Below are 13,236 nucleotides of genomic sequence, written 5' to 3' on the forward strand. Positions count from 1 at the left end.
GCTCCTTAGATGTATGAAGGAGATAGAAGAAATAAATTTCCTAGAGTTCTAACAGAGCAGTTTGCATGATCTGCAACTGGAAGCCATACAGACTAATGCTGGAAGAAAAGGAAGAGAAGGCTTGAGTGGGGATCAAATGTTTTTGAGTCATCAGGCCTCTGACTGGTTTGATGCGGGTCGGTTCGAATTCCTCTCCTGCGCCAATTTCTTCATCTCAGAGTAACACTGGCAACCTGCATCCTCAGTTATCTGCTGAATGTATTCCAATCTCTGTCTTCCTCTACAGTTTGTGGAAGTCATTCCCTGATGTCTTAAAAGAAATCCTATCATTCTGTCCCTTCTCCTTGTAAGTTTCTCCGATTCTGCGCAGAACCTCCTCCATTTCTTACCTTATCAGTCCACTTAATTTTCAACATTCTCTGTAGCATCACATCTCAGACGCTTCAATTCTCTTCTGTTCCAGTTTTCACACAATTCAGTGTTACTACCATACAATTTTGTACTCCATATGTACATTCTCAGAAATTTCTTCCTCAAATTAAGGTCTACGTTCGATACTAGTAGACTTCTCTTGGCTAGGAATGCCCATCTTGCCAGCACCAGTCTGCTTTCGATGTCCTCCTTGCTCCCTCCATCACTGGATATTTTGCTGCTTTAACTTCCATCTTCGTGACCATCAACTCCGATGTTAAGGTTCTCAATGTTCTCATTTCTGCTATTTCTCATTACCTTTATCTTTATTCAGTTTGCTATCAATCCATATTCTATACACATTAGACTGTCCATTCCCTTCAGCAGATCATGAAATTATTCTTCACTTTCACTCAGGATACCAATGTCATCAGCGAATCTTATCACAATATCTTTTCACCTTGAATTTTAATCCCACTTGTGAACCTTTCTCTTATTTCCATAATTGATTCTTCGATGTACAGATTGAAGAGTAGGGGTGAAAGATTACATCCCTGTCTTGCACCCTTTTTAATCCGAACACTTCGTTCTTGTTCGTATACTCTTATTATCTCCTCTTGGCTCTTGTGCATATTTTGTATTACCCATCTCTCCCTATAGTTTATCCCTATTTTACTCAGAATTTTGAACATCTTGGACCATTTTAGATTGTCAAATGCTTTTTCCAGATCGACAAAGCCTATGAATGTGTCTTGATTTTTCTTTAGTCTTCCTTTCATTATCAACCGCAACGTCAGAATATTCTCTCAGGTGCATCTAACGTTTCCTAAAGCATAACTGATCATCATCTAAACAAAGCCTTAATTTTGTACTCCATTCTTCTGTATATTATTCTTGGCATGAACTGTTAAGCTGATTGTGCAATAATTCATACATTAGGAAATATTAATCTCTAGGGTGAAGAGCAAAGGGGTCCCCCCCCAGCCAATTTCAGTTGGAAAAATCCAGAATTTGTTGTGGGACATTATGGAATATTTCCGCTTCAGCCCCTACAATCTCATGAAGTTGTGATAGGTTGCAGCACTGTACATAGCCTTCAAAATGGCATTTGTAATGGAGGAGAGTTCCAAGCAGAGCAATGTCATTCAGTTTCTTTTGGTAGAAAACTGATGTGTCGAAGATATTCACAGGTGCTTGCGGGATGTCTACGGACGACGCATGAACCTGTGTTTAGTATACGCCGCCTTTAGAATCTGAAGGTGGTCACTGTATGGCCAAAACTGGTTATGACTGTGTCATAAGAATGTGATTGCGTCAATAACAAAAATTTTTACAAAATAATCAGTCACTCACTCCATTAAAAAGTGGTCCTCCCCCCCCCCCCCGGTTCACTGATGTCTTCGAAGTCCACGGGCACTCAGAACACATGCCTGCTTTAAAGCACAAAAAGGATGGGGAGTAGTTTGCTCCACTCCATATCCAATAGAGAGATACGATGGATGTCTTGGTCTGGACAAAAATACTGTGAAATGCGTTTAAAGAGAATACTGCAAAACCTACAACGGCTGAGTCACCAAAAGAAAATTTTAGGTGACAAAAATTCATATTGGACAAGTTTTCATAAGGAATCGTAAATATTATGACTCTGAGTTCTAAGAATAAAAGCAGCATCTAACGCATGCAGGGATAAAGTTAAAAGCTAATGTCAAATGCATTTTTTGATACATGGGAAATAGGACTTACTCCCTTCCTGCCTGGCAAGTTTCCACCACCTCTCTCTCTCTCTCTCTCTCTCTCTCTCTCTCTCTCTCTGTGTGTGTGTGTGTGTGTGTGTGTGTGTGGGTGGGTGGGTGGGTGGGTGGGTGGGTGGGCGCGCGCACGTAACCATTTTGCCTGGGGGAAAAAAAAGGGGGAAAGAGGATAATATTTCAACTTTTCACATGCCTTCACCTTGAAAATATTCACCCAATCAATGATTATTTTCCATTGAAGGGCTCCTCATTATTACATCAAGCATTATTACAATGTCAAGCAATGGAAACTGCGGGCTGAAATACCAAGTAACGTTATTACAACATTACTTTTTAAAACGGTATTTTAACAACAATGAATCAAATGCAGACCAAGACAACAGAATAATAACTTACATCTCCTGTAATGGCAGAAAGAAGAGAGCTTTTGCCAGATCCAACACTACCACATACACCAATTAACTTTCCACGGTGTACATCTAAAGTAATATCATGTAGTGTTTCCACAGGAAGGTTCTCATCAACACTGATAAATTTTCCTTCTTCCTCCATAGAATCATCATTTTCTGCTGGTTCACGTTTCACAACACTCACTTTCTTTCTATTACCTGTATAATAAAACAAATACACAACACATAAAACAATTGCCCACACAATAAAAATACAATGACTTACTAACTAGCACATAACTCAATATCAGATGGCATCATTTCAACATTTTGTAATGCTGTGTGGTCAACTGTAAATGGCATGGAGAGTGTTTAAGTTCCCTGTTTACCTTTCTTCTTGGATTTAGTGTCGCCAACTGCAACTTCCCATGCAAAAGTTCCATTTCTGAATTCAACCAGTTTCTCTCCCACTGATCGTATGAATGGAGACTCATAGTTTGGTCGATGGAGAAATTTCTAAATAAAAAGCAATAGAATGATGAAGATTCAAGTTAGTAGGTACTCACTTCCAACTGTACAAAGATGCTATAAATATAAAGAAATAACAGGAATCTGAGAAACTTCTGACAGATGCTTTGTCTATTACCGTATTTATTGTTTATAGAAAAGACACAACTACTTACTATTTGTTTACAGCAAGTAGTTATTTTAAATGCCAATGAGAAACATTCTTTAACAATAAATACACATCATTTACAAAACACCTTAAGTTTGCTTAATTATTTTTAAGGGGCTAATGCTCACACAAATAATTAAAAATTTTACAGGTTTGATCCTCCAACATGTTGTTGTTGTTGTTGTTGTTGTTGTTGTGGTTTTCAGTCCTGAGAGTGGTTTGATGCAGCTCTCCATGCTACCCTATCCTGTGCAAGCTTCTTCATCTCCCAGTACTTACTGCAACCCACATCCTTCTGAATCTGCTTAGTGTATTTATATCTTGGTCTTCCTCTACAATTTTTACCCTCCACGCTGCCCTCTAATGCTAAATTTGTGATCCCTTGATGCCTCAGAACATGTCCTACTAACCGGTCCCTTCCTTTTGTCAAGTTGTGCCACATACTCCTCTTCTCCCCAATTCTATTCAATACTTCATCATTAGTTATGTGGTCTACCCATCTAATCTTCAGCATTCTTTTGTAGCACCACTATTTTGAAAGCTTTTATTCTCTTCTCGTCCAAACTATTTATCGTCCATGTTTCACTTCCATACATGGCTACACTCCATACAAATAAAGAGACTGAATGATTATTTTCACATCAAAATCACATAAAACAACCACACTAGCACTAAGGAATAAAAATATCAAGAGACTGGCGGAGCATATTATCTGCACTAAAAAGAAGAAAAAATGAATGGCTTGAGCCATACTAATAAAGTAAAGGAAGACAATAAATATACTGAATTTGGGGGAAAAGTACAGTAACACAAAACACATGAAAATATCATCATCAAGCTTCCAATTTCATTTATCAGAAACTCCATTTCCCAGAAACTGTGGGAGAAAACAGATTAATAGACACAAACCTGTTACTTGCTTCCATCAATGCAAAAATGACAAGTAGACAGTAGAACCAATGGTTGGCAATGATGGAAAGGTTGCTGATCAGCTTTAAAAATTTAGTGCAGATGAAAGTGAAAAGTTCACGTGGACAGTAGTTTTATCGCTCCTACATTCACATGAAGCTACATCAGCATACTTTCAACTGGCAAATGCATGTCATTACAGTCATGTCCTGAATACATACATGGAAAGAACCCACAGTATCTCAACCAAAGACAGCTTAGCAGTCAAATCACAACATTAAGCACAGCTCCAGCACAGCTGCAGAAGCTACATCTTGGTACAAGTAAATATAGACTCTTGCAGGACAACGTTAGATGTAGTTTGATTCAGTGCGAGAGTGACAGAAGGGAGAGTGGAGGGTGCTAGGTGACAAGGTGGTAGGCTAGGCATTAGAGAGGCATGTAGAGTACATAATGATGGGTAAGGCAGTGAATGATGGGTAGGGAAAGGAGACAAAGAGAGAGGAATTTAAGATGGATAATGGTTGAGTTGGAAAGATGTTGAAAGGCAGATAAGCAAAGACTGGGAGAAGAGAGGAGAGTTAGGTAGAGATGGGTGAGGAAGGGGCAATGGGGAAGGGAGGGTAGGGAAGGGAGAGAACTGAGAGTCACATTGTGAACAGATAGAGGTAGAGGGGAGTCCCTTTTTCTAATATCTGTTTCAATATATCTGTGCAACCTGCTAGTGCAGTTGTTAGCCTGACACTACATCAGCAATAAGTAACTATTCTGACATGTTTTTAATTCATCTCTTGTTTCTTTTACATTATGCAGCTTTGTTGCAGAAAAGGTAAAAGAAATGAGGTGGCATGACCATTCAGTTTTATGAAAACAAATAGGAAAAAAAGGAGGATGGTTTCAAATATACACTCACATATGCTGCTCCCGTCATGCAGTCTCTATCTTATGTGTATCCAGGATATTGAGTGATCTTTCAGTTATAGCACAGAAAACTACAACTTCCTCTCACCTTTTGCCCACCCTTTTGAAAAATGTGTGTTTTGAGAATCACTGAAATTTTCAGTTTTTATTTGTGAATATTTATTTACATAGCCTTATCAGATTGGAGCTTTCAGGCACTTTATTACATCAGACAAAGCAGCCATGTGATTGGCATCCATTACTTAAAGATTTATTACAGTGTTCGTTTTTTTCATATATAAACTGAGGTACTACATAATCTAGTTCCATGTTCACTTTATACTGTTTCTTTCACATTTTATGAATGATTGGAACAATTCTCTCTATGTCTGAACTACCAATTTCATGTGTTTATGCTGGCAACACTGAGAGTTAAATATCAGTAAGGGTTTGTTCTTCTAAAAAGAAATACGCAACATGTGCTTGGAAACAATTTTGAACCTTATTTTAAAGCAACATGGTGTGTGTGTGTGTGTGTGTGTGTGTGTGTGTGTGTGAGAGAGAGAGACATATTAATGTTGCTGTTGCATGCATTTCTTAAAACAAACACACACACACACACACACACACACACACACACACACACACACACACACACACACAAATAAAATATCTGATGATCTTAACATGTATTTATTTTACCTGCAGTTTTTTACAGCTGACATTTGCCTCTGCTAAACATTTAATGCCGTAAGGAAGTGTTCCCACAGTAAATTGCATAGCAGTAAACACTGCAAATATTGTAAATACTTCAGCTGCAATCAGGTTGTTTCCAGTAATGCTAAAAAGAAATAAAACCCTATTAAAACTGGAACCTATATGACCAGCATAGAAAATTCTCTCTCCAAATTAATGCATTGATAACTGCGTCTCAGATCGCTATGATTCTGAAACCTGAAAGATGTTAAAAATATGTAATGCAACTTTGTTAGCAATAAGTAAACCAAACCATTACATCCAATAACAACTACATTACTGTGACTACTGCTGCAGAAGCTACCTGCTTTTAGGAACGCCTTCATACCTCCAATAGAAATTCGTCTGTCCAATGGCTCAAATATAAACTGTTCTTGCATATAAAAAGAGTCATTAATTATATAATTTTATATATTACTTTCAGCAAGTTAACTTCACATTAAGAATGGTATGATAATAGAGGTAGGAGGGCAAGGGCTTTCTCTGAAAAATTACAGTTCCTAGTATTCACTGATTTATTAATTTTGTTTGTTTGTGGCGGGGGGAGGGGGAGTGGGGCCAGCTGAGGTCATAAGTGCTCGAATCATAGTTTTAAAAGGGCTGGTTGCTGACTAAAGCATTCTGTAGTTCTTGAAATTAGGTAAGACAGAGGAGCGAAAATGTTATTAGTACATAAGTAAAACTTCAAGGACTAAAGAAAGTGTACCCCAAACACTAGCTGAAAGGCCACAAACATAGTGTTTCACTATCTGTCAGGTATCTGCTGAATGCTCAGATAGATCAGATGTAACACATACAATACAATGAAAAGGGATACAAAAATGGCATTGTGTTAGAAAGTAGTGCACCACCAGTGAGTGTACCGTATTTACTCGAATCTAAGCCGCACTCGAATCTAAGCCGCACCTGAAAAATGAGACTCGAAATAAAGGAAAAAAAAAAATTCCCGAATCTAAGCCGCACCTGAAATTTGAGACTCGAAATTCAAGGGGAGAGAAAAGTTTTAGGCCGCACCTCCAAATCGAAACAAAGTTGGTCCATTGTAATATGAGACACAATTTAGGTTGAATGAAAGACGATACAGCTACAGTAGTTTGGTTCGAGTCGTAAGATTAGCAGTTAAGCTTTACCAAGTAGCCATTGCTATGCGTCAGGCGCTCCGTCCGTATTTATACGGGTACCCTTCCTTTTTCACGTGCTTCGTCTGGTTTGAATCGATTGCTTATTTTGCTTTGATCTGATAAGTGCCGTTTTCTTTGTTTAGGTGTTTACGTCACTCTAAGCTGAAAATGCATTACTGTACTGCGTCATGCATTGTTTGACGCATTATGATACTGCGTGTTTACGGCCTGTCGCCGCCCGCGGCATGGCTTGCTTTTGTGCGCGCTACCGCCGCTTTAAAAAAAAAAGGAGGAATCATCTCATTAGCGAAACAATCTCAAGAGACTGCTATTTGTTGTTACTTACACTGCTGCTTTCTTTGATAATGATCAACACGAACCAAATAATAGACTGCGTATGATAGAACATGTTCTGAACGAGAGTTAGGCGAAAATTTTTCTCCGTTTGAAAACCTTTGCGGACGCTTCTTTAGTACATCAAACACGAAAGAATACATGGCAAAATGTTTATATTCGTATTATTCTTATGGTGAAGAGATTACTGCATGTGTTTCACATTTCATCAGGTTCTTATTAGCAACAGTCTTGCCAGTCGGATTTTCGTAGTACATTGAAATTCTGCTAAATTCGAAGATGAACAATACGGAATTTGTATTTACTTAAAAAGCTCGTCTTCCACCTTTTTTTTAAAAAAAAATTATTTACTGACGCAGAGGTTTTGTCGCCAGTATTTATCTCTGTGCCTACAAAGCATGCCTGTTTAGCGCTGCATATATTCGACGGCAGAAGTTAGTTGTAGCGGCACCTACCAACATTTTTCAGAACTTCCGCTTCCTTTGCACTCGATTCTAAGCCACAGGCGGTTTTTTGGATTACAAAAACGGGAAAAAAAGCGCGGCTTAGATTCGAGTAAATACGGTAAGTGGTGTGGGGTGCCACTTAACAGATAACAACAATGGAAAAGACAGTGTCCAATACATATACTATTAAAATTATCTGCTCGAGATGAGAAGGACCAGAGGAGGCTGGCAAGCCATGGGGAGGGTTTTAATATCCCTAAAATTTTGTTCCCACAGACAAAAAATTAGTGTTCACACTAGAGCAATAGAATGTTCCTATGTACAGCCATGAGGAAATCATAAATCAGAGCATGATTACCTACACGGCCTTGGTATTAGAACAGTAGCCTTCACAGCTTCATCAGTGGCCAAATCTCCCGACACACTGACATCTCCAGCAACCCACACAAATGACACAACTGGTGGCAGCATCAGCGAGTGAGTGAAGGTAGTTCTGGGTCCACCTACTAAAGTATGGTACATGTACATTGCACAGAGGTTCTTGATAGCACTGAGGGATTCAAAGTATACTACATACCCAGAGAATCAGTGCCACCAGATGCATTGTGTGTCATGATGAAGAGCAGTAAACTGTAGTAAAACTCAAGAGGTCAAATAGGCAACACCTAAAACAATCTTAAAAAAGAACAAAGGCACACCCCACACTATACTCATCCTCAGAGCCATTGATATACATGATGGTGCCATCACCAAGCTGCATGCAAAACTCCAGAAATGTCAAGCGAATGACTGAAGAAACTGCAGTAGTGTTCTTTGGAAGCGAAGTAAATCCAAGATGGTTACAGACCTCTGCACAAATCCGGGGTGGGGGGGTAAATGCTTGGCCCTTAAGAATGTAGCTGATAACCCCCTAAGATGAAGTTTTTAAACCAGAATACAAACTCAAACACTGAGCGGCTACAAAGAAGCATAACTTGCCTCATATTAGCAGTCAAGGGAGTTATCAAAAAGGAAGTATCACATGTGTGGGTGGACATAAGAGCAGAATCCTCCGGCAGAGAACATCATGCTAGAATGAAAGCAGTAGTTAGACAGTTCCACAGACATTCTTAACTGGACTGGTAGGAAATGCACCAGTAGCCAAATGGAAACCTGTGATAATAAATTGTGTTACGGCAACATAAGACGGACACACACACACGAATGAAAATACTATACATCCTTTGCCCACCTTTGTTTGGAGTGAGGATCAATACAAACACAGGACTGTCCAGTTCACTCCTAAAGAGGTGCCATGTAGAACGCGAAAGACATTAAGAGAATCGACATAACACCCTTCCAAGCTGGATAGGTGGAAGTATCAACACAATTTTCAAGCGAGCCTTAACTTCAGAAATATCATAGTTTTGATGAATGGAAGAGCGGCAAGATCAGGAAGTAATGACGTGTAAAGGCACTCCTTTTGCCACCAGAAATTCACACAGGCTGTGGAAGCTATTTTCTATATTGCACTAGTCCAGGTACTCGAGACAGAATTGAAGTTGCCACTTGAGTGAACAAATCTGCCAAGAGCTGCAATATGACAAGGAGAGCTAGAACCAGAAGAGCATTAAAAATGTGGTCTTGTTTTTAAAAACTGCCTAACACAGTGGGGCAGGTGGCCTCAGAGGCCCAATCTGGGACCTGTATGGAGGATTCCCCTTCTCCAACATGTGCCATAGGACTTTTCCAAACAAAATAAAAAGTTACAGGCTAAGTCTGGCTCTTCTGCAGAATGTTGATCATGATGCAGGTCGACAGGACAAGACGGTTGACTGCAGAGCATGCCTACAAAAGCCACATTGGATTTTGTTACCAACTTCTGAGACTCTAGTCACCAAATCACCTGGCCATTGATCATCACCTTGCAGACACTACTGCTGAGGGAAACAAGACAGTATGTGGAAGGAAAATGTCTGTTCTTACCAGGCTTAGGTATAGATATTACAGTGGCTTTGTGCCAATGTATAGGAAATTATGATATCTTAAGATATGACTGTATACATAGAGGGGAAGTGCTTGGTATTGGGAGATAGGTCTGCTACGTATGAAATGTCCTGGAGCAGACGATCATAGTGATGTAATAGCATGCTCCAACTCCCTCACAGTTTGCATCTAAATGACTACTCTGCAATTCAAATCCAAGTGCTCAGAGGAGGGTTCAAAGAAAAACTTTCAGATGATTTCTCAACCATTCCATTCTCAAGCTGCTCTTGGGGAAAAATGAACAATTAAATCTTTCCTTGTGAACTCCGATTTCTCTTATTTTATTGCAATGGACATTTCTCCCTGTGTAAGTGGGGGAGTCAACAAAATATTACCACATTTACATGAGAAAGATAGTGATTAAAATTCTTGTGGCAAAGAAAAATGGTTTATATATACATATAGTGTAGAAGGTCTCTCTGGTGCATCTGTTGTACCTTCTGTGTGTTTGGCTGATAAAATGCAATCTTTGTTTTGCCTTCCCCACTACATTATTTACGTGGCAATTCCACTGAATTGACAACTTTAGATTCATACCATTTATCACATAACAGTAACTTAATTCAATTCTTTTTAGTATTCTTGTGGAGAACCTCAGGCTTTATCATTCAGGGTCAACTGTCATTTTTGCAGCATACAGCTAACTTGTCTAAATCCCTTTGTAATTCTTATTGACCTTATGATGACTTAACTAGACAGTAAATGACAGCATCATCTATAAACAAATATAGGAGGGCTGTTCACATTGTGTCCCAAATAGTTTGTAGAGATTAGAAACATGGGAGGGACTACAATATTTCATCGGGGCATGCCAGGTATCACTTTTGTTTCATTCAATGACTTCCCATCACTTACTATGAACTGTGTCCTTTCCGACAAGGATTTGCAAATCCTGTTGCACAACTGAGATGATACTGCATGCGCACTCCGTTCTGATAGAAGATGCTTGTGGGGAAAAGTGTCAAAAGCCTTCTGGAAATCTAGAAATATGATTTCAACTTGAGAAGCCCTGCCAACAGGAGTCATAACTTCATGTGAAAAAGGGCCAGTTGTTTTTCACAAAAATGATATTTTCTAAAGCTGTGCTATGAGTCAATAGATCACTTTTCTTGGGATAATTCGTAATTTCAAGCACAGTACATGTTCCAAAATCTTACTGAAAACTGATGTCTGTGATACGGGTCTATAATTCAGCAGAATACTTCTTTTTCCTTTCTTGTGTATTGGTATCACCTGTGAAACTTTCCAGTCTTTAGGAATGGATTTCTCATCGATGAGCAGTGGTATATGATGAGAGACTTAAGCTACTACACTACATCGAGGGTATCTACTTCTAAGTTATTTGTGTTGACAGCTGTTCTTAATTTGAAGTCTAGAATGTTTACTGCATCTCCTTTGGTGAAGGAATTTCAGGAAAATGTGCACAGTCAGTAACATGTAATACCAATATATACACAAATTTTCCCAGAATCTAATAGTACTAAATATAACACTCAAGCAATGAAAACTAAATTCCAGACTGGAATACCAACAATATTATTAAAAGGAAAGGTTGTTACTCAGTGTAAAGATGACACACTGAGTTGCAGATAGGCAGAACTAAAAGACTGTAACACATTTAGTATTTGATCAACAACTTCTCCAGATAGACAACACACAGATTCACACCAGCAACGATACCTCATGCACACGTGACCACCCGGTCCCAGCTGCCGGAGATGGCACTCGTGTGCATGAGGTGTGTGTGTGTGTGTGTGTGTGTGTGTGTGAGTGTGTGTGTGTGTGTGTGTAAAACTGTATTTTTGTTGTGCCTGTCTGTAACTCAGTGTTATCAGCTTTACGGTGAGTAGCACTCTATCCTTTCCCTAATATTGTTGAATATGACCATTGTGAAAAGTCACATCTGCTACTGGGACTCAAATTTATACAACTGAAAATTTTGAAACATTTATGGTATCTGCCAGAAGATTTCATTAAAAACATTAAATATTTTTCTCAAAATTTTATAACAATAAGTACTTGAATAGATTGCAATATTTTCAAAAGGTAGCACAAAGTAGCCCCCTGCCATCCTCCCCCACCCATGGTAATGCTAGAGTTAATGCCTTCCAAACAATAGCTTGTCTATAATAAACTTTGTCCATGTGGATGATTCCCAGATCAAAAGACTGCAATTTTCTTGTGCAGCACAGTGGCAGGAACTCTGTAAGTGCACATGGAATACATTTATACTTTTTGTTGTGCAGGGCAAACATCTACATACAGGAGAATTTTCCTGTTACAGGTTCCCATTGTTACAGCATTGTTATGAGTTGTTTTTCAATTAGTTCCAATGTCATCCACACTTTTGTTACTGGCACTGTAGTTCTTGGGCAATATTTTTACATTTTTAAAACAATATGGTTTTTCATTTTTTTGTTTTTGTTTTTTTGTCAATCACAAATGATGCAATTTTTTCTGCTCCATCACCATTTGTGTCTAGCATTACTGTACGGTGAATTTTACTCTGTTTTCCTCCATTGCAATTTTTGTCTTTCAAGGCAAGTGGTTTGTTTGAAAAGATATTGAAAAAGAAATGTGTTCCACTTATGTTGAAGATGCCCTTAAGTTTATATTTCTTTGTATGTTCTTGTAATCTAACACACTGCCATTCATAACAGTTTTTATGTCTACATTGCTTCCTTCATCACAAAAAGTTTTGTACATCATATTATACCGCTTCTTGTACCTATCATTTCACCCATTAGAAGTGGAGAATGATTCCAAGCATACTGACCACCTTCACAACTTTTTCGCATATCATCATGCCATTCATGAGGATGCTGGAAGCATGTGCTGCCTGAAATCAGTTTTTTGTAATTTCTCCTGGCACTACATATTTAGGGTAACTGAGTCACTGTCACATTTTATTTCATTTTATTTTGTTTTTTACTTGGGCTTTCCAAAATACAAGCTTCATTTTGCACAATAAACCCAGGTATCCCTAAAGTGTGTGCTTCAGCAACGCATGACTGTAAAGATCTTCAACTCTTTCGAGAATTTTTACTTTCTCTTCCATCCAAAGGATTTTCCTGCCTCTTTTTGTAACATTTTCCTTCTTAAAAGCGCAACTGAAAACACTTGATTTTTACTTGAAAGAAATAGCTAGCAACACTACACTCTGATCACGTGACATGGACTCGACTAATGTCTGAAGTAGTGCCGGAGGCAATTACCACCATGAACCCTGAAGGGCTGTCCACAAATCCGTAAGAGTACGAAGGGGTGGAGACCTCTTCTGAACAGCATGTTGCAAGGCATCCCAGATATGCTCAATAATGTTCACGTCTGGAGAGTTTGGGGCCAGCAAATGTGTCTAAACTCAAAAAGAGTGGTCCTGGAGCCACTCTGTAGCAATTCTGGACGTGTGAGGTGTCGCATTGTCCCGTCGGAATTGCCAAAGTCCGTCAGAATGCATAATGGATATGAATGGATGCAGGTGATCAGACAGCATGCTTA

The 13,236-nt window shown here is 38.9% G+C and overlaps 1 protein-coding gene across 1 annotated transcript in view; it reads right to left on the bottom strand.

The window, feature by feature from the left end:
* The window catches only part of LOC126088199 (ATP-binding cassette sub-family C member 5-like), a 274,779-nt gene that overhangs the window by 120,005 nt on the left and 141,538 nt on the right, over nt 1–13,236 (bottom strand). Inside the window, exons 10-12 of the mRNA XM_049906328.1 lie at nt 5,739–5,877; nt 2,941–3,067; nt 2,559–2,770 (exon numbers count right to left, since the gene is read on the bottom strand). Of these exons, the coding sequence (XP_049762285.1) occupies nt 2,559–2,770; nt 2,941–3,067; nt 5,739–5,877 (478 nt within the window). The remainder of the gene's footprint in view (nt 1–2,558; nt 2,771–2,940; nt 3,068–5,738; nt 5,878–13,236) is intronic.

This window comes from Schistocerca cancellata, chromosome 1 (assembly GCF_023864275.1).
Source record: "Schistocerca cancellata isolate TAMUIC-IGC-003103 chromosome 1, iqSchCanc2.1, whole genome shotgun sequence".
Lineage (NCBI taxonomy): Eukaryota > Metazoa > Arthropoda > Insecta > Orthoptera > Acrididae > Schistocerca > Schistocerca cancellata.